The following is a 25035-nucleotide window of genomic DNA, read 5'->3' as shown; positions in this document are numbered from 1 at the left end:
AAATAATTAATTTTTGAAATATGTCATGTCATATGCAATAAATTCCAAGAATATTCATATTCCATAAGTCCACAACATTTGATAAAAATATAATAATCGTCATATATATTTTTGCACTTCTAAATTAAAAAGGCAAACAGATGTATGACGGCGATTTTATATATATATATATATATATATATATATATATATATATATATATATATATATATATATATATATATATATATATATATATATATATATATATATATATATATATATATATATATATATATATATATATATATATATATATATATATATATATATATATATATATATATATATAAAATCATAAAAATATCAAAATAAAATAAAATAAACTTTTAAATGAATTTTTGGTGAAAAAAATTTAACTTGTCAATTGTACTATAAAAATGTCTTATGCGCTTTACAGACTATCAGTTATTCCGGACGACAGTGCTCGCATCGAACATATCCCATATATTGTGCACATTATAAGTTAAGTCCGAAGGCATAATCGATACTGCTGCATGTTTATGGGATCGATAACACATTTACCGATTATTTAGTCATCGCCGACAAGTCGTATCGATCCGACACACTGTAAGATTCTTTACAAACACCGACATTCCGTCCGGAATAACTGATAGTCTGTAAAGCGCATTAAACATTTTTCATCGACATTTCGGCATAAAAACAGAGAATGTGGCATTTGAATGGGACATTTGCGAACCCTTTTTTCTGTTTGTTGCAAATATGTCTATATATCTATTTTTTCCGTTTTTGATTGACTGATTTACATATTTGATGTTTATATCCATTGCCAAGGCATATTAATATGGTAATTAATTAATATGCCTTGATCCATTGCATTCATAGAAAATGTTTTTCTTCGTGTATATACGCTACGATACGTTTTTGAATAATCGAAATGAGCAATCAGTTGTTTATAGAAGGCTTTGGTTTTTAGTGATGCCATTTTTAAATTTCATTTCTATTTGACAGTTCAACGTGTGAAGGTGGTCGTCTATATTTTTTAATTTCTCGGGAAAAGATTACTCAATACATACTCAATATAATTTAGAGAAATTTTTACAATTAACAAAAATTATATTTTCCATGGAATAAAAACAAAAACGCGCGTGTATATTAAGAAGATTTAATAATGCAAATATCGAAGTTATATAAGAAGAAGAAGCCGTAACATAATATGCTATAAAAAAGGGCATTAAGTTGTATTATAACAAAGGGGACACACGAAATAAAAAGAGAAACGTGATCTAGTTGTTTTTGTCACTTGGAACATTGACAGTATTGCAAAAGAGCAAGAAAGAATAAGGTTGTGGAGTTCACAGAAGTGCAACAAAAACAGTAATAGTGATTTCCCTAAAAACGCCCGGAGGAAGATGTGCTGCAATAGTTTGCTAATAAATATAAGTGTAGTTAGAAGCAATAAAAGAAACCAGGGGAGGACTATCGAATCTTTTGTTGAATCTTCTAGCAACATTAGTGCTCATTCTATGCTCGCCGATTTGAGTCTACTTAATACAACAACAGCAAGGGACAATCTTTGATTAATCTTGAAAAAATCATCATTCAGCTATACCAAAGAATTACACTATAAGAAATTGAACAAAATTCCAGTGGTATAATTAAATATTCCACACACACACACATCCAATAGTGAATGAAATCAAAGATATAAACAAAATTTAGCACAATACAATTCTATGCAAAATTAATCCAAAACGTGATATATAATAGAGTCATTGTGAAGCTGAAAAGGGGAGAGAAATAAAGAGTACAGAATCGTGCATAGTAACAGTAATATACAACGAGCGAGCAAGCAATAACAGCTGCAATACAAAAACAACAACAAACACCATACTGTTTGCAAATCGAGAGAAAAAACAGTGTTGCTTACATATACAAAAGTTTTAGTTACTGAACTTAAGAACAAATTTATCCAAAGTTCCTGCTTTTATTTACACATCTAAATAGATATTAAATTAAAATATTCTTCGAATCGCCGCATAAAACAAATATAGAAAATGTCTGCCATTAATTCTGCGAAACCGACAACAAATGGTGCCAACGGCAAGTTGAAGCTGTCCTCACACGTTAAATATGAGCATTTAGTTGCAGGTGTTTCTGGTGGCGTTACCTCGACCTTGATATTGCATCCTTTGGATTTGATTAAAATTCGTTTTGCAGGTGAGTCATCGTATATATATCAACATATGATGATGTGATTCATAATTTAAAAAAAGAAAGCTTACGAATTGAGTTTGTGATGGCGTTACATATATAGACACTAGCACGAAACTCCATCGTAGCTATTCCAATTAAAATTAAGATAATGGCAATATTAGAAAATATCGATCCTATATAATCCGCCATCTATGTGGTTGCGCATGCATGCTCTTAATTGCTATGTTCGGTGCATATGTTACGATCTAAAGTCAGTCTTTTCAAACGTTGCATATCGTTTATTTTTTTATAATCAAAGCCGACTTGACAAACTTGGAAGATAGTTTCGGTATGCAGTCTGCGGAAATTACACAGAAGAACAGTTTTTTACTTCCATTTATATTCTTTTATATTCTTTACGATTCATATAAAATAACTTGACGAGGCTTGCTTCTCCTTTTGATGTTTCTGTGTATTCCCAAATGATTGCTTCTATCTATTAACCAAACAAAATAAATCTCTTAAGCATATATTTTTTAAAATTTATTTACTCAACACAATGCATTTGTTCATTCCTATGTAACTTGAAATTGATAACTTCGAATCTATTTGGGTCACCCTTTAGCTCAAGAAAGAATTGTATGCTCTATGTTTACCACTGTGTAGACTCATTCTGATATTATTCGGATGAAACTACAAAGGCAATGGAAAATACCCAACAATATGGAGGCATTTGAGTGACACTGCCGGCCACCTTATATGATGCAATTGGTCGCGTCACACAAGTAATAATAACATAGTCCATGCATGGTGAAAGTTTATCTTCATTACAACATATATATGTAAAGATATAGTGTGTAAGGAAAATCATTTCATTCAGTATTTAAAAAAGTAATAATATATAAGTATTAAAAGAAAAAATGCATTTCGTAGAATGTAGATGCTGATGCTATCCATGAAATAAAGCTGGGGGGTTACTCTGTATTGCGATGCGTAAGAAAAATTGTCGCGAATCTAGTAATTGGTACTCAGTAATTCGTTTTCGTATCTACCTTGCGCATCTAGTTTTCGCAAATCTGGCATCACCGCACTCTATAATGCGAAAGCGTATGTCAAACTCGTTCGTTGATCGCAAAAATCGTGCGCAAACAAAATAGCAATCGCAAAGTAACAAATATGTAAGTAAGCACAATTAAATTTTTATATTTGTATCTAAATTGTTTATTGTTTTAGGGAAAAACCAAAAAAGTTACAGACACAGCAACGTCAGTTCCAAACTTTGGTAGACTTTATGGTCTCTTCCGCAGTTACCTCAAATTGTATGTGCTTGGGACAAAGTATTCGTTCAATCACCTCGCAAACTTCTTTTAAGCAGCGCGACATAGATTGCTCTGATAGTCCTAAAAGATGGTCTTGGCCGATTTGTAGATAACCACCTTGTCCAAGCAATTTCAAAGCAGCGGCCACTTTTATTGGAGTTGGAATGGCTGTGGATTTATTTGGAACGACAAGGTCGTCTTTAATAGCGTTTAATACATACATAAACGCATCTTTATTAAGACGAAATCTATAAAAATTAAATATTCAAAAACGTTTGTCACATAATTTGAGTTTCCATTTTCTTACCCGTGGTCACTTAGGGAGAGTATATTTGACCGATCTCGCAAAATTCTTCTTGTAATTCGTTCATGTTAATTTTCTTCAAACCATAACGCTATCGAATCCATAATTATTACTTTTTTGTTATAAACGATTAGCAAGTTTTAAAAGAACACGCACCGAACGGAAGATTGTTTAAAATGTTTTTATTTACAATTTTTTGACATTTCTTTTTATCATTTTCGTTATTGTTTACATTGTGCAGCCAGCGTTGTCATATTTTCGCTTTATTTTGCTAAAGCGTTACCATATTTTCAGTTTACTTTGCGAAAGCGTTTGCGCAAGTGATACAGAGTACCGAATTGTACTCTTAACGCATTTAGCTATCGCATCGCATTTGCTTTCGTATCGCAATACAGAGTAACCCCCCTGATCTCGGCTTCCATATATACGATTCCCCCAATAAGTCAAAACAAAGTAAATAGAAAAAACAAAAACAATCAATAAATTCCAATACAAGAGCGTACAAAATAGAACATTTTAATAAATTAAGTAGATATTTTCACTCAAGGGAAATTGTTAGACAACACAACGGAAATGTCTGCTAAAGCAACATGAAGTCTGTCTGCTTACCTTTTAAATATTACATCAAGATTATCCGAAAATGCACTTTACTTGGACATAATCCCATTCACATGTACTACATGATCTAGTGCTGTTCAAAACAAACGGGAGAAACATGTGTAATCACATAACGTTTGTTATTGTTAGTCATCATAAAAAAGAAAAACACTCATACCGGAATTGTTAAAAAATAGACTAGTTGACTTGCCATTCAACAATAATATCAGTATAGAGAACCATGAACATATTTCCATCACGTGCTGTAAGCGTGTAACATAAATGCTCAGAGTATCGCTTTACTCGAACATTGGGGGGAAACGGGTTTTTCCGTATTTTTAATAAACGATACCTTGATGCGATAATATACCAAATGTCATATTCACTATCTAGATCATCTCTAGTTTAGGCATAGTTAGCTGACATTTTTTTTTAGTATATTTGATGTCTGAAATTTAAAAACAAAATCTATTTTTTGTTCTGCCTTGACGAAAACTTCAAAGCTTGCCGAAAACTTAAATATGTGTTAATGGTTTTTTAATCTTTTTGTCCGTAAAGGTTAGGTTAAAGTGGCAGACTCACTTAGACTATTCAGTCCATTGTCCGTAAAAAGCCCCACTGCGTCCAACGTCTTCGGTGCTCATTCCACCACCTCAAAATTTAGTAACAATTACTTGATTTATGTATTCACAATCAAAGCAAAATGAAGATGGCTTCCAATTTTAGGAAAACGTTAATTTACTCTGGCAACTCGTTCTATTTCAGGCTCACTTAAAAAATTCTGTTTACTCTGATAGCACATGTTTTTAAAGCTAGAAAATTTGAGATTATGAGCATGGTGTAAACATAATCACATTTACGCGTCCATGCTCTAGTGCGTACTTTGTGTGACTTCGGTTCAAAACAAATGTGTAATCATATATCGTCGGTTTTGTTAGTCATCATAAAAAAAAAACTCGCGCGGGAATAGTTAAAATGAATAGTAGAAAAATAGATTAGTTGCAACAACAATATCAGTATAAAGAACCATGAACATATTTTCCATCACGTGCTGTAAGCGTGTAACATAAATGCTCATAGTATCATTTTATTTAAACAATGGGGAACTAGTATTTATGCAGTGTTCAAATAATCGATACCTTGATGTGATAATATAGCAATTTTTCACAATCTATAGATTGGGCTTATTTGGCAGTTATTCGTTTTGATGTCAAAACTGGAATATTTAACATTTTGACATATTATGTTATTGATAACTTCGAAAGAGGAATTAATTCTTGGAATTAAGATATCTAATGAGTGGAATCTATATTCCAATCAATGAAAGACACAAATCGGACAGTCGAATAAAAATAATTGGTGAAACGTTTTGAAACTTTGATTATAGATATAAGTATGATTATGGATATCAGTATCGTCTTCTTATTGAAGAAGATCATACTAATGCTCCAGATATTATTGGCATAATTTGAAGTTTCTAATTTCTTCTTGAAACAAAAATTAACCAATAATATGGTATAGTGCAAGGATTCATATCTAAAACTAAAGAAGAGATTATTGGTAGCGTCATTTAATAATTGAGATATGTATTAATGGCCCTAGACATTTAGAGTTCCTCCTAGTCAAAAACATATTATGTCGGCTTTATATGGGAATAACGCATTAAATTCTTGCCAATAAAGCAGAATATCAGAGACTTTTATTGCAAGCATTATATGTTTGTTTATCAAGCTCCTCAAATTGCTATGTAAACAAATGTTGCCATTTTCATTTAGCAAATTGGGGTAATCGTTCTACAGTTTGCCAAGGAAAAAAACTCCTCCATTAGTTTACTTACCCTTATTTACCGGACTAATAATAAAAAAATTGTAAACAATAATATTAGCATATTTCGTAAACACCTGTGACGCATATGATTATTTATTTTCTATTAACTCTTTTTATTAACTTGTTTACCCTAAAGTATCGCAAGTTGAATATTTTTTTTATTGAGGTTTATTGTAAATTCCATAAACTAACTTGATTATGTTTTGGCAAAGTTCAACTATGCCATAGATAAGACAATATTGCCAAAATATTTATTTATGACTCTTGAATTGGGTAGAACATTTCCAGAAATTTTAATAATTTGTATTATATTAGATAAATAATGATGACGTAAAGGAAGTAAGAGAAATAGATAAAAAATTACCGTATGGTCAATCAGGTGGTTTAAAGGTATTATATGATGTAATTTATGGGAAATTTCTCTATGTCGAAGAGGGTCTTGCCGTTCGAGTGAAATGTAAAAAAACTGGCAAATTTACATTGTGACTTATAAACTATTGGGACTGCCATAGAACATAGAAACATTATGCGATGTCATATCTACGATCAAAATATCCAACAGATATTGGAATAATTACTGGATTGGACATTTTGTGTTGCATAGTGCTGCTTTTACATAAAAAAACGGCCCTGTATTATACGGAAATCAATGCAATAGAAATCTCTCTGTTTGTGTTTTCAGTTATAACGTAGAAAATAGATAATAAGACAGAACAAACTGTTTACAATTTATTTTGTTTTTAAATATGCAAATATTTTTTGTAAAAACTTGATAATTTAGTTTTCTTAATATTTGCATACACACACCGATAAAGTGACTGCGCCTAATACCAATATCCATATCCATAGAATTATATAAACAATCAAGAATGATATCATTTGTTTTGTTTTGTTTTCTCTATTATTTAAATATAATATTTCGCCACCATGAATATACCAGAATTTGCAAGAAGACATTTAAAAATTTAAACTTCCATATCATTTGCGTCATCAAGACACGTGACTTTTCTTCGATAAATATAATTTCTGTTTTTGTTGGTTGATTTTGAAAATTTACGTTTTGTTTTTTTTTTTGTGAATTATTCTTGCATATTTACTTTGAAGCGGAACTCCGTCGTAATTGCTTTTTGTTTCTTTCCTTATGCTTTTAATGCTTTTAACTTCTTTTGCTTAAGCTTGAGTTTTATTTGTTTATCAAGGTTTTTTTTAAACTTGTTTTATTATTGCGAAAACAAGAGTTGAATTATTCAAGTCTGGGTTTCTGCACTGTTAATGTACAGAGCTGTGTAGTACAGTAAACAAATGGAGCTAAAAGAAATAAAGAAATACTACCTACACATTTCGGTATCTAAAATGCCAAATTGCTTAAGATAGATATTAATATCTACAAAAAGACTAGATTTCTATAATCTGTGATATTAAACATGAATCTGTGTTTAATTGCCGTAGAATCTAGTTAAATAATCATTACCAAATAGACAAACTCCTAGCGAAAATAGCCCCTTACGGTAGGCAAACTTTCGGCGATATGTGAACAAGTTCGAAGGACGGCGATATGTGAACAGGTTCGAAGTAATCATGCCATAAACAGTCTTTTGATGTTGCATAGGTAGGTAGGTTGTTACAATAAAAACGACTGCAAAATATAGAATACAAAATTATATAAACATCATGACATAAGACTAAAAAGAATAATAATCTGGGTAAAATTATTTAACTACGAAATAAATATAAATTTATATATATAAAAAAGAAAATATGTAGAAATATATAAAACATTACCTAAAGTGTTAACTATGTGGAACTGCCTCAAGAACATACCAGATAACTGGAAATCGAATTAGGTAGCAAAACTACATTTTACCATTCTATTGAAATTGCAAAATCTGTTAGTGTTCCTTTAGTTATCTCTGGGTTAGGTTTGATTGTAGATGATAACAACAATCCGTGAAAATGAATTGGTTTCCGCTAGATCGCTATTGCCCATTTGGATTCCTTAGCATAATTTTCGCTTGATCGTCTATTCCACTTCGTCAGGATTAATGTTATCGTAATTGTGTTCACTCCAATCAAATTTATCTATGGTGGTCAGCATAGTTACATGCAGGGCTGCGGAGTCGAGCCAATTTTGTTCGACTCCGGCTCGGACTCCTGCATTTTTCATCAGCCTCGACTCCGTAGTCAACTCGGGGTAATATAACTAAATCTCATTTTAATACCACTAATTTGTAGTTCTATTGTTGGGGGTATCGTAAACGCGAGCTATATAAAGTTTTATATTCCAATATGCATGCATTTGAACCTGAACCGATTTAGACAAAATTGTATATACTTGTACAAAATCTATGTACTTAAAATTTAAATCTAACGTTATGGGACGAAACACAATTTTAGTAAAAAACAAATAAGGAAAGTCTGAAGTTGGACGGGGTCGACTATAATATACTCTGCACAACTTCGTATTTAGATCTATTTCGATAAAATCTCAAATACTTCAAATTTTGGGAAAATTTGCTATAGAAATAAATTTTTGACAAAATTTTCTATAGAAATAAAATTTTGAAAAAACTTTCTATAGAAATAAAAAAAAAGACAAAATTTTCTATAGAAAAAAAGTTTTGACAGAATTTTCTATAGAAAAAAAGTTTTAACGGAATTTTGTATAGAAATAAAATTTTGACAAAATTTTGTATAGAAATAAAATTTTGATAAAATTTTGTATAGAAATCAAATTTTGACAAAATTTTCTATAGAAATCAAATTTTGACAAAATTTTCTATAGAAATAATTTTTTAACAAAATTTTCTATAGAAATAAATTTTTGAAAAATTTTTCTTTCAATATTCGACATATGTATATAGGTATATTGGTCTTAAAATAAAATTTAAAAAAAAAAAATCGATTGTTTGAAATATTTCAAATAAATTGTTATGGTGGTGGGCATTAAAATGGATAGATTCAGCCCATCTAGATTAGCAGATTCTAGGAAGCATAAAATTATCTCCGTAATTGGAAGTTGCTTTTCATTTACAGTCATACCGTATATCGATCTAATGAATAACGCAATGGAAACTAATTTGCGTAAAAACTTGTTTAGTTGCAAAAATGTGAAGTGTTTTAAAAAAATTTAGTTTATCCAGAGTCGAGCAAAAGTTTTACGACTCCGACACCACAGCCCTGGTTACACGTAAGCTTTTGATAAGGCTGCTAGGATTGTGAATGATAGATGGAAGTACTGTAATGGTTGTGGGGCCATTAAAGCCTTACGACTCAAGGCGGTTAGTTGTTCGATATGTGAAGGTCAAACTTTGAAGTTGGCATTGGCTGCCAAGATGCTATAGACAAGGGGCCAATCTTGAATTTCTTGCGCGAGTTCTCTACATTAGTTTCAGCGTAAACCAATTACAGCGTTTCGCTTTAGGTAAATGGCGAGATGGGCTGCAAAATAGGTCGCATTTTTGAAATCTCCATGAAATTTGGTATTGAACATTTTTGGACCCTATTACTGATGTTTGTGGCAAAGTACCTTTTAATTCTGCGATAAATTTCCGATATCTGTTGAAATTTATATATGTGATCGATCCATACGATACGTACGTATTTTCACAGATATGGCTATAAAAGTTTAATTTATAAGGATATCTGATTAAAAATCGCTATGTTTTTCAGCGGCGGATTATCCTCTCAGTAATACTGGTGACATTTTTGAGTGCTTCAAATATTTTCCAAGTGGTTCCATTGCAATGTGAAACGCTGTTCGGACTCGGCTATATAATATAAAATATTAATATCGGACTGCCATTATACCTAACCCCACCAATGAGGCCAACGGTTAATATGTAATATAATCATCCCAATTTGATAATCAAGTCCAACGAAAAATGTTATAACTCCGCTCAAATCTACAAAATAACAATTCATTAGGATTTGTAAACCCGAATTCGAGCTTCTTATTTTGTTGACGTTATGGATTTTTTATTGTAATAAAACAATTAAAAATTTGAGTGTATATACGATCAATGCCGAATCTTTATCAGGCAAAGGCAACAGGAAATAATTACAATAAAAAATCAATTTCCTGTTGATAGTTCAACAACGCATTTAATACAATATATTTTTGACAGTATTTAGCTCTCACAATTGACGTTAAAAAAATACATTCACTTTTCTTTGAATTTATATGTTAAGGTTGTTTTATTTTAGAACACCATCATAATTAACATTATAATCATCATCAAAACCACAAAAACTCAACGCTACAAAAGCAAATCATTGCGCTCAACACAAATGAACTCGTTTCGCATCAACGTCCAACATCACATGATCACAAGACGAGCCCCCAATATCTGTATTTCTACTTATATATGTATATTTTTTGTTTTGAAAATGATTTGGCGTTAGTGGTGATTGAAAAAATGAAACAATTTTGACAAATTTAGAAATAATCTCTCAACTGATAATAAAGATTACATTGATATCGCAAATTCGTTTTTTTTTCGCTATCACCAAGATTGAATATTTGCAAATCTATATTTGTTGGTAATTTTTATAGCGACTCTTCTTCTACTTGTCATTAAAAAGTGAAATCTATATACTATATTATTGATGTATGGGGGGAATACTGTCTTTAGAAGTGTGCGATGTTGTTTCAAAAAAATTCTTTATCGCATTTTTTCCCAGTTTGTCTTATCATCTTCATGTTTCTATGTATATTTCACATTATCAACTTTTTCACAGTTTGTTTGCAATTTGTTATTTTGTTAAATAAACCAGTGCTTTCTTTCTTTTAAGACAAAGGAAACAACAGCAGACACAGAGTATTGATTTTTATTCGTTTTAGTCGTCATCATTGTCTAAACACTTTTTGTTGTATCATTTGGTTTTGGCAATTCATTTGACATTGAATGTATGTAGCGGCTATGGAAGCGTCAGCGTTGGTTAATGATCTACATATATTATAAATTACATACGAATTTACTCGAACAATTGTCGATGCACCAGACAAAAATGCGATTAAACATGTCATTCGTTGCTCTTTCTACTAAGGAGCATTATCAGCAAAGCCTGTTTCCAATTGGTGATGGCAAATTACAATTTTATTCTCATTGCTATGTGACCCAAAGTGTACTGTTCTGAAAGTGCAAGTACCGGGAAAGAAAAACAAAATTAAATATTAACCTAAAATTTCATAGGATCCAATTTTGTATGAAATAAAAGTTGGACTAAAAGGCGAAAATTAAAAACAAAATAAAACTAGGAATGGAATAAAATAAAAAATGAAGGGGCGTGGTCAGAGTCAATAGATGGTTGATTGGAGTAGGTAGGGTAAGCGTTTAGGAGTTGAATAGCTTAATCTGTCAAATTTATTTATAAATTATTTACGGCAAAAAAATACATCTATTAGTTATTGCAAAAATCAAAATAGGTGATCCAATGATATTCCCACTAATGGTGCACAACGATAACTCTAGGGTACAAGATAAAAAACAATTTTGGATATGTATCAAGATCGAATTCTCCTTTGGAATTCCGGTCACATCAAAATACACCATGTAAATGCGAAAATCTAATTTCTACATTATAAAGTAGGAGTTTAGGTCCTAACAAAAAAAAAAAATTATTAGAATAATTAAATAAATAAAATAAATTAAGTAAGTTTTTATTAGAGCTAAATATTTAAAATACAACTTAAATACGCAAAATACAAAAAAAAAAAAAATCACATCTTGTAGTAATGATATTTTACTAGTAATAAGTTATTTTTATGTCAGTTTTTTTTTATCCTTTGTTTATTAGTAGTTGTTCTCACTTTGTTTTCTAAATCGCTAAAATAGTTTTTCATTTTTTTTTCTAATTAAAAAAAAAACATCTATCCTTTACTTATTCTTTGTTTTTCTCTTTTATAATTTATTATTGCTAGTTTTTTTTCTAATTCTTATTTAGTTATTTTTGGTTAAATTTTTTTCATATATTTAAAGTTAATTTTGTAGTTTTTTTTGTAACCATATTGGTCTAAAGGCTTGGTTATTTTTACAATAAATATAAATACAAAAATAAAGGTTAAGTTACATACAATGATGGAAGGGTAGATTTTTTCAGTTTGAAGCGCTCTAATCAAATTGTTGTTTTCGAAGTGAATGCAACGTGCAACTCAACCTTTAAGTCGAAAACAAATCAGCAAAAACAATAAAAAATTATACCTCTTTGATGCAATTTTTTATTAAAACATGATGAAAAATATCCCAAAGCAACTTTTCACAAAGTTTGTATTATTTATAACGGATTATTAGAGAAAAGTAATCGTGAAATATTGGCGGTTTTAGCGGCTTTGAACTTGAACTAAATACCCACCTTATTAGAAGAACTGATTGGTATAGCACTATAAATTTAATTTGCTTTCAATTGCTATTGGTTTTATGTATTACACACCTCGTAGAAGAATGTTTGTTTAACTATGTAATTGGTCTGACAAATGTTTAAAATAATTGAATACATGTGGATCACACTACCCAACACGTGCAAGCATTTTCATGTAACTTACGACGTCAATGTTATAGAATAGTTATATTATATACACTATTTTAAAGTTCATATTATTTAAGTGTCTTTTTTTATTGAATCTAAACTAATTTGGGGTATTTTTTTATTTTTCTTTATGTTACAGTAAATGATGGAAGAACAGCAGCAGTACCACAATACCGTGGTTTAGGCAGTGCATTCGCCACCATTTTCCGGCAAGAAGGTTTTCGTGGTCTCTACAAGGGTGTAACACCAAATGTTTGGGGTTCTGGATCATCATGGGGTTTATACTTTATGTTGTAAGTATTAAAATATAGTTTAAATAAAAAATATCTATGACAATGATATATTCTAAACAAAATGTTTAATTATTTTTTGTAATTTTTTTCCAGCTATAATACCATTAAAACATTTATCCAAGGTGGCAATACCACAACACCATTGGGGCCATCTATGCATATGATGGCTGCTGCACAATCTGGAGCATTAACTTTAGTTTTAACCAATCCTATTTGGGTGGTTAAAACGCGTTTATGCCTACAATATGGTGAGGTTGATGGGAAATCTGCAGAATATCGTGGTATGGTACATGCGCTGGCGCAAATTTACAAAGAGGAGGGCATAAGAGGCTTATATAAGGTAATTGAAAGAGAAAACAAAATACCAAAAAACAAAACAAATCTTAATGATATGCCTTATTATTTTGTAGGGTTTTGTTCCTGGCATGTTGGGCGTTTCTCATGGTGCCATACAATTTATGACGTACGAAGAAATGAAGAATTGCTATAATGAATATCGAAAATTACCCATCGATACGAAGTTGGTGAGTGCATATTATTCTTGAATAATGTTTTAAAAATTTTTAAAATTGGAGATTTGAAATCATTAAAAAATGTAAGGGATTTTACCAAAAACAAATAATATAAGACCAACCATCCGAGAGAAAAAAGATTACAATGACATTTTGTTGCCCTATTTTTGCTCTTATCATACTTGGAAGTGTATATATCATCTCCTTGCTTGTATATTATGGGTTGACAATAAAATTAACGAGTGTGAAATGATAGGCACCGAAATAAATCTGGTAATCATTTAGAAATAATCTGAGAGACAAGAGGACTTTAATGGTGTCTATGAATGATAAATGAATGAGTACGAACATTTAATTCGATTGAAGAAATGATTGATACTTTTGTATATTATGGGTTCGTGTGAATAAGATTTGGGCTTAAAACCAGATAATATCAATAATGTTCCCAGTATATGGTCAAGATGTATAATCAGTTTTCAAGATCCATGTCCTCAAATTTCAGGCAAGAGTCGTATTTTTAGTGAGGCAGATGTGGCAACATACTCCATTGTCAGTGAGAAATCCAGTTACCCTCTTTTATAAGAAATATCACATCATGTGTAAAACGAGCTTTAAAGTAATCAAAAATAGTTATTTCCCCATAAAGTGACAAATAAAGTTATTAAAATAAAGTGGTAGCCTTAGCTCTATGTCAGTGGTAAACGCTTCAATAAAATTGTCCACTTTTGAGAGGTGTTACTATAACTTTTTTTAAGACTTCCACCATCATCCATAATCATTCACTGATTGACATATAGAGACAATCGCTCGATATCAAACTCAAATTTAAATGCCCAGTCCATTCCATGACAAGAAAACAGAAATTCTACCAATGACGTTCTAATTCGAAATATACTGATCGTTGCGCCTTATCAAATTTTATTTGCTATTAAAAAAATATATATAGCAGTATATAGTATATTGTTGCCTAGTGTAATTTGTTATACTCTACGCAATGTTTTATAGATATTTTCTAGACTCTTTCCTCTATCACATGATACTTGTTTATGCATTTGACTTTCATTACGAATTAATTTATTAATTTTTACGGAAAATCGTCTTGGCAATGTGTGAAATGTATGTACTTTTGTTGTATTAAATATAAATATATGTATTTTCTCACGTTTTATTTGGCTATAGGCCAAAAAAAATATACATCCATTCACATACATATATGTTAGATATATTTGTACCGCCTTCATAAGTTTGAATGTTTTGCTTAGTCCACTAGCCGATATTCTGTCTAGAATTGCAAAAAAAGAATTACTATGGCATCAAAATATTCATTTCGACGTATTTCCTCTAGGCGCGTGTTACTGTATTTTCCCTTCTCGTATTGCATATCTCCGTATTCTTTTTGTGTGGAGATGTCACTAGTGCAAATACAATAAACTATATTAACTAACATGTAGACAAATGCATCATCATGCATCAGGAAAATTCCCAATAGAATAGGTGCGAAAAAAAGAAGTACATTGACTAGAGAAAGGCCTCTATATTTTTGTTATTTCTGATTGGCTACCGTGGGTATGCGATATGCTGGTTGTTACAGACTGGAGTGCTGTAAAGGTTACCATTTTTGGTGTTCGAGAATTTTCGGTGTCAAACAAAAATGCAAATGTTCATAAGTATTCTCGGCCGGACATTATGCTTACAAATTCTAATGGTGGCGAAAAATTTTTCCATTCGTGTTGCATCAAACAGTTAAAGAAACAACTCAAATGCTTAATATAAAACACAAGGAGTCAATTTTTTTCGAGAACAGAGTGAAGTAAGAGAATCGCAACTCAAAATACCAAAATCTCAAAAATAATTCAATATTTAAGTCTGCAACAAAGTCTAGGAGCCATCGTGGTGTAATGGTTAGCTGTCCGCCTTGCATACACAAGGTCGTGGGTTCGATTCCTGATTCGACCGAACACCATAACGTTTTGTAGCGGTGGATTATCCCACCTCAGTAATGCTGGTGACATTTCTGAGGGTTTCAAAGCTTCTTAAATGGTTTCTATGCAAATGGGGAACGCCGTTCGAACTCGGCTATAAAAAGAAGGTCCCTTGTCATTGAGCTTAATATGGAATCGGGCAGCACTCAGTGATAAGAGAGAAGTTAACCAATGTGGTATCACAATGGACTGAATAGTCTAAGTGAGCCTGATACATTGGGCTGTCACCTAACCTAATCTAAAGTCTAACTAAGACCGACTAGTTTACTTCAAATCTATCGTTAATTTTTATTTATTTTAACCAAACAGCACTCAGAGTGAAGTGTGCTATAGGCGATAAAAAATTGTATTCTTAAAATGCTCCACTAAAGACACGCATATATTGGTCAATATTGCCTACTTCTTGAGTTTATGTATTAGGGTTCTACGACTTCCCCAATAGAGAATCAAAAAGTGTTCGTTTTGGTTTAGGTATTAATGACAATGGAGGTTATATATCGGAGTATATATAGGCCGGCATAAATTCTTTAAAATGTATGTCCAACGTGTGCTTTTAGATTCGGCTGTCAGGGATTTCTCACCATTTGAATGGCAGTTGGAAATTCGTTCGTTAATAGTAGTGTGCAGGCCTCCTACGAAAGGCCATCAAATATTGCCACACATAAGCCCGCTCTATATGCCTTAGTTTGTTATGGAAGTACACTATCATCTACAACTGCACGTTTATTATTTTATTGATGCCACGTGTCGCTTTGTTATTTTGTCACAGAGGCTATTTGTAAATATTGTTTAGGCTAACTGCAAGGGGTATCAACTAGATGATTTTGTATTTAAATTAAAAACAAAATTGAGATTGCTAAGCAAATCAAATAAATATTACAAATAGTTGTTATATGGTCTTTTTATTGTTTGTATAACTGGGTATGTTACGAAGAAGTTCATACTAAATAGGAACAATTGTTGCTTTTTGAATTACAATAATTTTTTTTGTATTTTAATTCCGCCTGATTAGTAGATTTTTAACATTTGTTTAAGGTTGGAATAGAGATTGACTTTTTGAATATCAATTATTTTATTCATAAAAATTAAAGTATTGACTTAATTTAAGGCACATAACAAAATCGACGTAAAGTTGCCTAAAAAAATAACAATATGGGAACTATCCCCAATTTTTTTCGGACGTTAATAAATAGTGACAAAATTTCAGTGTAAAATTCCTTGACACATCTAATACCCAACTTGGAATATAATTGTTAATTATTTTTAATTTTTCTTTACAGGCTACATCAGAATATTTAGCATTTGCCGCTATATCTAAATTAATTGCCGCTGCAGCCACATATCCCTACCAGGTTGTGCGAGCTCGTCTCCAGGATCACCATCACAATTATGGAGGAACTTGGGATTGTATTAAACAAACATGGAGGTACGAACGTATGCGTGGTTTTTATAAAGGTCTTGTGCCCTATTTAGTGCATGTTACACCAAATATATGTATGGTTATGTTAATATGGGAAAAATTAACAAATTGAGACAATTTCCCAAAAATATCATATATCTAATACATAAAGTTAAGGCAAACACAAAAAAAATACAAATGAAGAATCTAAAAAAGCTATTTCTAATTAAGGAATAAGTAAGATGAAAGAGAAAAAAACGAAAAAAATTGCAAGCAGAGAAAAGAAAGAGATTGAAAGATTTTTTTACCAATATGTAAGCAACAATAAGAAATGACAAAAACATGGTCGATGTGTTATATTTTTTGATTATTATTATTTTTGTCTTAATTTTCTTCGAATGTAACCATAAACCAGAATAGAGAAGAAATCAATTCTTCTTCTATATTCATGAATGTATTACTGTTAGTTTTATGCATAATTCGTATTCTTTATTTCTGTCTCTTCTTTTTTTTTTGGTTATCTTGTAGAAAACCCTAAGATATTAATTATAAATCCTCTGTAATATATAGTTTTAATATTAATAATTCAATATTCCATGGAAAAAACGAAAGGGCGCTAAGCGCCAGTTTATATACTTAAATTCACCCGTCTCATCTAGTTAGTTGTTAAGTTGTAGAGAGTCGATTTTACAGGAAGTTATATCAATTTCCAAAAAAAAAGAGCTCTACTCTATTCTTTGTGGAAATATTTCACTTTACATATGTGATAGAATTTTTTTTTTTATCAAAATATTACATTTGTATCAAAATATACTTTTTGGAGAGGGAATTATTCTTATTTTTGTAATAACGAAATATTTCAGTCGCTAACATTTCTTTTTGGTTCACTAAATGGAATTCTTGAAATTGTGAATATGGAACTAAAAAGATTATTTTGTACAAGATTTCCTCAAACAAAACAACCACATGTACAATTGAAACCTTTTTCAGTTAAAATCTTTTAATTTTTGTAAAATTTTAAATAAAACTGAAGAAATTGTTTCTGTTTTTTAATAGCTTTTAAGTTTTAGTTTATAGTTTAGCTAAAAGAAAACTTGGTTAATTTATTTAGAAAAACAAAAACAAACACTTTTAAAATAAATATGAATTGACTCTACTATGCTTAGAAAATAAGAAGCACAGTTTATACATAAAAATAATTACATTTACTATTATTTTTAAGTATTTCTATGGCATATTTTCCTAAAAAATTAATCCAACATTTTCTCTATGATGTTCTTTTTATGCAAACAAAAACAGAGAAAAAAATTAATTAAATCTCTTTTGGCAAAAAGATTTTGTAAATATCATGTTGTGAAATCAATTTTGAAAAGAAAATCACTATGACAATGTATCACATATACAAAAAAAAAAAACAATACAGCTATTGCATATTATTAAAGAACCAATTAAAGTATGACACAATACCATCAAAAAAAGGGACAAATACTCTTCTGTAAATTGTTTACTTCACATATATGGATGGTAGAAAATATTTATATATTGTGTATTACTTATGTGAGAAACGTAAGCTTCTTCTGCAGGGTTCTAATTTCTTGAAATCGAAAAAAGTAAGTTATCTCAAGTAATCATATGTCCACAAAAAGTAAACAATGACTTTGTTAATTTTGCTTAAAATTGTGTGAGTTTTTGTGCGTGTATTCTACATTCTACTTAAACTTTAAAGGCCTTTTCTTCTTAGCAGACAACTACTGTAAGGTGATTATTATGTTATTACCTGTCACTTCCTTTCTGGCTCTCTTTTTGCTAAATGAACTTTAATTAATTTTTTTTAATAATCTTAGTGTAACCTTCTTCATCCCATCTATTCCCCTTTGCCTTTCCCCGTTATCCCTTAAAAGACAAGCCAGAAAATTCTCATAAAAACCATATACCAACTTTTTTGTTCTCTTAATAAAGTAAGCCACAGAAACAAAAAAACAAAGCTGTAAGGTAAGCTGTCGGTCCAAACTCTTCTAATGTTCAAACTTCACTTTTTTATTATCTCATTACAGTTTTGAAGGTGCACGAGGATTTTATAAAGGTTTGCAGGCAAACCTATGTCGAGTAGTACCTGCTACCATGATCACATTTTTGGTTTATGAAAATGTTTCGCATTTTCTACTAAAACGTTCTAAAGAGAAAAACGCAGTCCGCAACTAGATTGTTAATATAATGGTGTGTTCCCTATGGTTAATTGTTTTATCCAGTTGCCGTACCAATGATTTGAAGCTTTATTTGAGTCTACTTTTTTCTTAAAGAAAAAAATCCTTGTTATCGTTAGTGTATATACTTTTAAACTCTTGGCTATCGTATCAATTTTTCTGATATGAATGTGTTTTTTTATTATACTTAAGTTTTAGTTTTTGTTCTAACATAAAATGAAATATATGTTGAATTTTATGAAAACTAATTGATTACTTGTCGATCAATTAACATATAATTCATTGCGTTTTATTTCGTATGTTATTTGGGGTTTGTATTTCTACCTCTCATATTTGGTGAGATAATGCTATGTTTTAAATATTCGAATAGAGTGTGGTCTATTTTAGGGCGATTATTGAAAACACCCATAAGGTATCTTTTGCAATAAGTGAGCTTTACTTTGTTACAAATATGCCTAAAAATATGCATCACCTTTGTGGTGGATAGCTATAGGACCGTTTAGACGTTTTAATTGCATGCATTCGGTTTGTCAACGATCTGGCCATATTTTTGTGTTTACCAACGGCCATGAGTTTATTGAAATGATCGAAAATATGTTAATAGCTCGTTTATCTTTTAAACCTCGGTATGCAACTCTAACGAAATATCTCCTACCCATTAAAATTTCATGGTGTTGTTATCGATTTACATTTTGCGTTATTGGGACGTAATGGAAATTTCATATCGTATTCATTTTCGTTCAAATTATTTGTTCACGACACGATCGAATTTGACGCAAATTTTCTATCAAATAAAATATACGTATCAAAAATGTTCTAGATTTAAGAGTAAAATGTGAATTTTCTGAAATTGGACTTGACAACGGGCTTCTAGTTTTTTTTTGTATCCATTTTCGACTGGGATCATGAGATTAATTTCAATCAAAAGAAGGATAAGACCAATGGCCCGATTTGAAGTAAGTGCATGATTTGAACTCAATTCATTCGAAAATGTTACATTTCGATTAACAAAAATTTCGGTATCGATGCCCATATTCCCAAATCCACTTCCAGGTGAATGTGAATCAATTCCACGATTTTCGTGTCCTACAATCCACTTTCACCGGAATTTTCGTGAAATCAATTCACTTGCAAAAGTCTTGGTGAAAGTTGAATTATGTCCAAGATGGGTGTATTTCCGGTTAAAAAAAGTACTCGCGTAAAAAGTTTGAAATGTTTTATATTTAATACATGAGTTTTATTAAAACTGCGTCATTTTTAATTAAAAAATTAATTCCGCCTTAGTGAATTTTTGGGTGATTTGTGCAACCCAGCTGGTTACAGAAAAGTTAAAAAAAGAACGTGGAATTAAGAACACCAAATTTTCACGTTCGTGGAATTGACGTGAATAGTGGAAGTGGAATTGAAGTGGATATCGGAACATGGGTGCGAATGTCGTGATTAGCTCCCTAGTTTAAGGCATGTGTATGTAGTACTGCTGCTCTATTAGTAAATTTCTTTAAGTGTAAGCTTACAATCTATGGAATGTTCAATGGTAGAAAATAAAGAACGCATTCCTTTATGAAAACCTTGCTGAGATTTCGAGGAAATTTGGTGTAACGACTGTACGTTTAATTCCATTGTTATTGCTAAACAAATTAAAAATAATGAAACCAAATAACAAAGGATTAATCTAGAAATGATCATTGGTTTACATTTCTTATGTAAACAAAGCTAGAGACGATTGACCGACCCATTTACAAAGTATTTACACCATGACTTCATTCGAATGCTGGTAATTGCAAGTGCATCGGTTTGTGTTTCGTTGTGCAGAAAATAAACGTCGATGTTACATAGATTTTGTTTAAATGTCAAGGCACAGTGGTTTGGAGACGGTTAAAAGTGAAAACTGTATAACAAGATTGGTTACATTGTCATGACATTTTCATTTCAATCACGATAATATGGTAATAATGAAAATATTATGGTCGCAAAGAAAACTCTGACAAAAAAAAAATAAAAATACAATTATAATAAAAAAATTAGTGTTAAAATAAAGTTGTTCATACCACCAAAGAAATTGAACTACCCAACTCTATATTAATGCGCCTTGGAGACTATAAGTTTATCCGGACGACAGTAGTCGTGTCGAACATATCCCATAAATTGGGCACATTATAAGTTAAAGGCCGGTACTATGTTCATTCTTGCGAAAAATTTTTATGGAAACCATTATTTCGCACATAGAAAGCGGCGTTTTTTTAGGTAGCTTGGAGCGCTATTTAACAGGGAGCGATATTGGATTAAGTTGGTGGTTGTTGCTTGTTTTTACAAAATAACATTTTATTTTTCATTGGGCAATTGATCTGCTATTCCTTTGATCCTTTGTACAGTTTCGGAACAAAAATATGGTCCGTGTTTGATTTATAAACCCGCACAAATAGTTTTTAAAAAAATAATTATTTCTTAATTCACATTGCAAATGGCGCCGTGCTATAAACGTCAGTTTTTCAACACGAAAAAACAAAGTATCACAAATGGAAAAAATTTCGCAAATTTTTCGCATTTTTTGGTTTTGTATGGAGTTTCAACGCGAAAACCGAACAGAGTACCGGCCTTAAGTCCGAAGGCATACTGCTGCATGTTTATGGGATCGATAACACATTTACCGATTATTTAGTCATCAACGAAGTGTCGTATCGATTGGACACACTGTAAGATTCATTACAAACACAGACATTCCGTCCGGAAAAACTTATAATCTGTAAGACGCATAAGGTAAAACAACTAAGAGTGGATACCATTATGCTCAGTTTTGTACTGATATGATGTTTAAATTTCCTGGCTTCCTGACACTGTTCCTCGTGAATGGTTTCATGTTCAAAGTAACCACACAGATTATGATGGGGGAAAATAGTGTTGCTATTGCTCTTAGCAATTGTTACATTTGGCCATTTGTTTTGAATTCACCACCAGTAATCTACTCCAAATGCAATAATGCAATCTAGTTTCTTGTATTCGTGAATTACTTTTGATGGTCGTGATGCAATGCAAATTTAAAACTTGTTTCCCATACTTTTACTTTCGGTTGTATTAGATTGTCAGCAGTTTGAAGCTGCACTCAAGGTCTATGAAATTTCACGTTTATTTGTTGTTTCTTCGGGAAGTTCCTTAAATTTATATCAAATGATTAGTTACGTTTTATAGCTAAGCCACGTATTATGCACTTAAAGCCAAATCTTTGCAAACACCATTTTGCTGAGATGTGCTAGCAATGTTTGCGAAAATAGCAGACATGCTACTAATATTAAATACGATTATTACACTAGTTTACACTGAAAATGTACACTGGATGAGAGTCGACTTTTCTTATGTATTTTGATCTGCTGAATTCGAAAAAAAATGTTTAAACATTTTTTATGGAACAGTTTTTGAGACATCCCGTTATTTGTAGTTTTTTTTTCGCTCTTTTTTCACTAAACAAATTTTTTGGCGGAAAAGGTCCATTGTAAAATACGATTTTTTTGGCCTTTTCGCATCGATATTTTTTGAACCACTTTACTTATCACAGATCCAATTATAAACGATTATTTGTCATCTTAATACCATTCATTAAGTACCAACAACGAATAAATTTTTATTTTAATTTTCGAGTTCAGCAGATCAAAATACATAAGAAAAGTTGCCTCTCATCAAGTGTACATGATTTTGTTTTGTAAACTAGTATTATTAGGTGATCTGATAGCATATTGAAATGGATCATTATGTGATGGATCCTGACATTCTGGACTGTCTGCCAGACCATAGCATGGTTCTGCAAACAACATTATTTATATGTCAGACAAGGGTTTTTTCAATTCTCCTGTTATATACAGTTCGTACAGTCACTGAAAAAATCTGCTAAAAACAGCAGTCGGTGTCTGTCATTATCTTTTTGTACGTCAAGGTCAAACGAACAACAAATTACAAAATTTTTAGATTTTTTCCAAGCATATTTAAGAAAATATTTTTTTACTGTACTCGTAATATCCTTACAAGCTCCTAAATGCTATCAGCAAACATTTTGTTTGATGTTGTTCCTTTATTTGATTAATATTCAGATTTTTGGGCAAATCAAAACTTCTTTATTTTAAAGAAATGTTTCTTTAATATTGGATAAAGTTTTGGGTTCTAAAAGTTGTGATTCATAATCTGACACATTTTTGTCAGTGTATATGCATTCCTTTCTTTAATTTAATATCCGCCATGCCTGTTAAGTATAACATTGTGCGAGAGATATAAACAAAAATTTCTCTTATACTCACTACATAAATCATAATTTGTTGAGGGGGGTCAGTTGCAAGAACATTCACACAGAGGTTTCTTTTCGGTGACTGTAACAAAATAAAAAGGAATACTCTAGAATTAAAGACATATGTTTCATCGCAGAGAGTAATCGACGAAATAGAGATATGGTTGTGACTTTCTCTCCCATTCTGATAACATCCCCCCACACCCCAAGTATTTCGCTGCTCTGGTTTGTTTTAGTACGTGACTTGTTGTTGTTACGTTTTCTTTAATAGCAAAATAAAACGAATCTCCATAATACCAATACGACAGACCGAACGAATGAACGACCGACCAATCGACAACAGCTGAAGCTTAGTAGAGTCGTATTACCGCATACAAAGAAAGGTTCAGTTGTTAATTTCAGACACTGGCGACCGGACGTTAAAGTGGCAGCATTTTTCTTTTCTGATTACTATCCCCCCGCACGAGCAAAACAAATCCCTAGAGCTACTGTTTTACATTCCGTGTAAATTTCTTACGTTCATTTGTTGTGTTAAAACTAACCCCCCAATCCGTGGCGAGATTACTCTTTGTGCTATCGTTTTTCCGCCAATTCCGTTTGTTTATCACCTATGGACTTTTATTTGGTTATTAAGTGGAAAAAGAGGCAATAATAGAAAAGCACAAAGTGAGAGTCCTCTCTTTTTTTCATGAGCTGTAAAATTTGCAATTGTATTAGCTTGAAGTGTGTGACAGTTCTTTGTTGTGACACTAAAGTGCAATAATCAATTATAACGGTACAAAGGCTTTATAGAACGAAAACTATTGAAGAAAATGGTGATAAAAAATAATAACAGAAGTTGATTCAATTTAAACAAAAAAAGTCTTTAAATTAAACCATGTCAATAAGCATATTCATCAGAATTTTGAAATTCTGGTCTATATAGTGACTTCCATACTTGGATAGACGTGCCTACAATTTGTGTTTATCTGTTTTTTGCTCTTTTACACTAAAATTTAAGCTGAATTAATCATTTTGTTGTTTATCTTCTCGTATGCGAGCTGTATTGGTCATGTATGTTTTGTTAAGATTCTCAATTTATTTTAACCACGATTTGAATGATTCTTTTAATAGCCCAACAAGAACAACGCACACACACACATGCATAACATCGTATGAAAAGGTATTTGTACACTCTAACTGAATTCATACCGGCATTGAAGGTCTATGAACTTGTTTTGGTTGGGTCTTTTGACTTTGTCTTACCAAAACAATGACATGTTCCATACTGGCCGAGTGTATGGACATATCACTACCACGTTGCATTACACATACCGTGGCTCAAAGAGTATAAAAAAAAACTTTTAAGAAAAATCTAAAGTAAAGCGGAAGGGGCATGCCTTACATATTGCTGATTTGAAAGATATCCAATTTTTAAGACGGTAATGTAATATAACAAATGGGAGTAATGGGGCCAATTGTCGGTTAATACACTCATAGAAAAGTGTTTCCTTTTTTCTGTTTCATCAGTATAGGTGAATCAATTTCATGTATGTTGTTTGATTGATTACTCTTTCTAATGATTCAAGCGTGAACTCAAAAAACCCAAAAGAAAATCTTTCGGAACG

General features: G+C 31.3%; 2 protein-coding genes and 3 long non-coding RNA genes across 9 annotated transcripts in view; 3 read left to right on the top strand and 2 right to left on the bottom strand.

The window, feature by feature from the left end:
* The first annotated feature begins 994 nt into the window (after nucleotides 1-994).
* Nucleotides 995-19436, top strand: LOC142241362 (solute carrier family 25 member 32). Its single transcript, XM_075313146.1, has 6 exons — nucleotides 995-2220; nucleotides 12908-13061; nucleotides 13155-13401; nucleotides 13472-13585; nucleotides 16836-16981; nucleotides 19009-19436. Exons 1-6 carry the CDS (start codon nucleotides 2058-2060, stop codon nucleotides 19154-19156), a joined length of 972 nt encoding a protein of 323 aa, XP_075169261.1. The 5' UTR covers nucleotides 995-2057; the 3' UTR covers nucleotides 19157-19436.
* On the top strand, nucleotides 2378-3801 carry LOC142241364 (uncharacterized). The gene is made up of 2 exons (XR_012723596.1): nucleotides 2378-3374; nucleotides 3430-3801. It is a non-coding gene; the product is annotated as an uncharacterized LOC142241364 (long non-coding RNA).
* Nucleotides 3394-4219, bottom strand: LOC142241365 (uncharacterized). The gene is made up of 2 exons (XR_012723597.1): nucleotides 3823-4219; nucleotides 3394-3763 (listed from the first exon to the last, which is right to left on the bottom strand). It is a non-coding gene; the product is annotated as an uncharacterized LOC142241365 (long non-coding RNA).
* On the bottom strand, nucleotides 11055-12743 carry LOC142241366 (uncharacterized). Its single transcript, XR_012723598.1, has 2 exons — nucleotides 12595-12743; nucleotides 11055-11375 (listed from the first exon to the last, which is right to left on the bottom strand). It is a non-coding gene; the product is annotated as an uncharacterized LOC142241366 (long non-coding RNA).
* A 4345-nt stretch (nucleotides 19437-23781) lies between the features above and the next one.
* Rab32 (RAS oncogene family member Rab32) overlaps nucleotides 23782-25035 on the top strand; it is a 34035-nt gene continuing 32781 nt past the window's right edge. Inside the window, exon 1 of one of the 5 annotated variants that reach the window (XM_075313746.1) lies at nucleotides 23782-23932. The gene's annotated coding sequence lies outside the window, so the exon portion shown is untranslated. Of the gene's footprint in view, nucleotides 24204-24269; nucleotides 24482-25035 lie in introns of those variants that run through there. The other 4 variants (XM_075313747.1, XM_075313745.1, XM_075313743.1 and 1 more) reach the window with 4 other exon arrangements.

Source organism: Haematobia irritans, chromosome 5, assembly GCF_050003625.1.
Source record: "Haematobia irritans isolate KBUSLIRL chromosome 5, ASM5000362v1, whole genome shotgun sequence".
In the NCBI taxonomy this organism is placed as follows: domain Eukaryota; kingdom Metazoa; phylum Arthropoda; class Insecta; order Diptera; family Muscidae; genus Haematobia; species Haematobia irritans.
Note: the sequence above shows the minus strand (reverse complement) of the source record. Positions and strands in the feature narration are given on the sequence as shown.

What these genes read in the sequence shown, in the direction of transcription:
- LOC142241362 (XM_075313146.1), top strand. Translation starts at nt 2,058, where the DNA reads ATGTCTGCCATTAATTCTGCGAAACCGACAACAAATGGTGCCAACGGC. An exon ending in TGGGGTTTATACTTTATGTT is followed by an intron (nt 13,062 to 13,154) that starts GTAAGTATTAAA and finishes ATTTTTTTCCAG; the next exon opens with CTATAATACCATTAAAACAT. An exon ending in TACCCATCGATACGAAGTTG is followed by an intron (nt 13,586 to 16,835) that starts GTGAGTGCATAT and finishes TTTTCTTTACAG; the next exon opens with GCTACATCAGAATATTTAGC.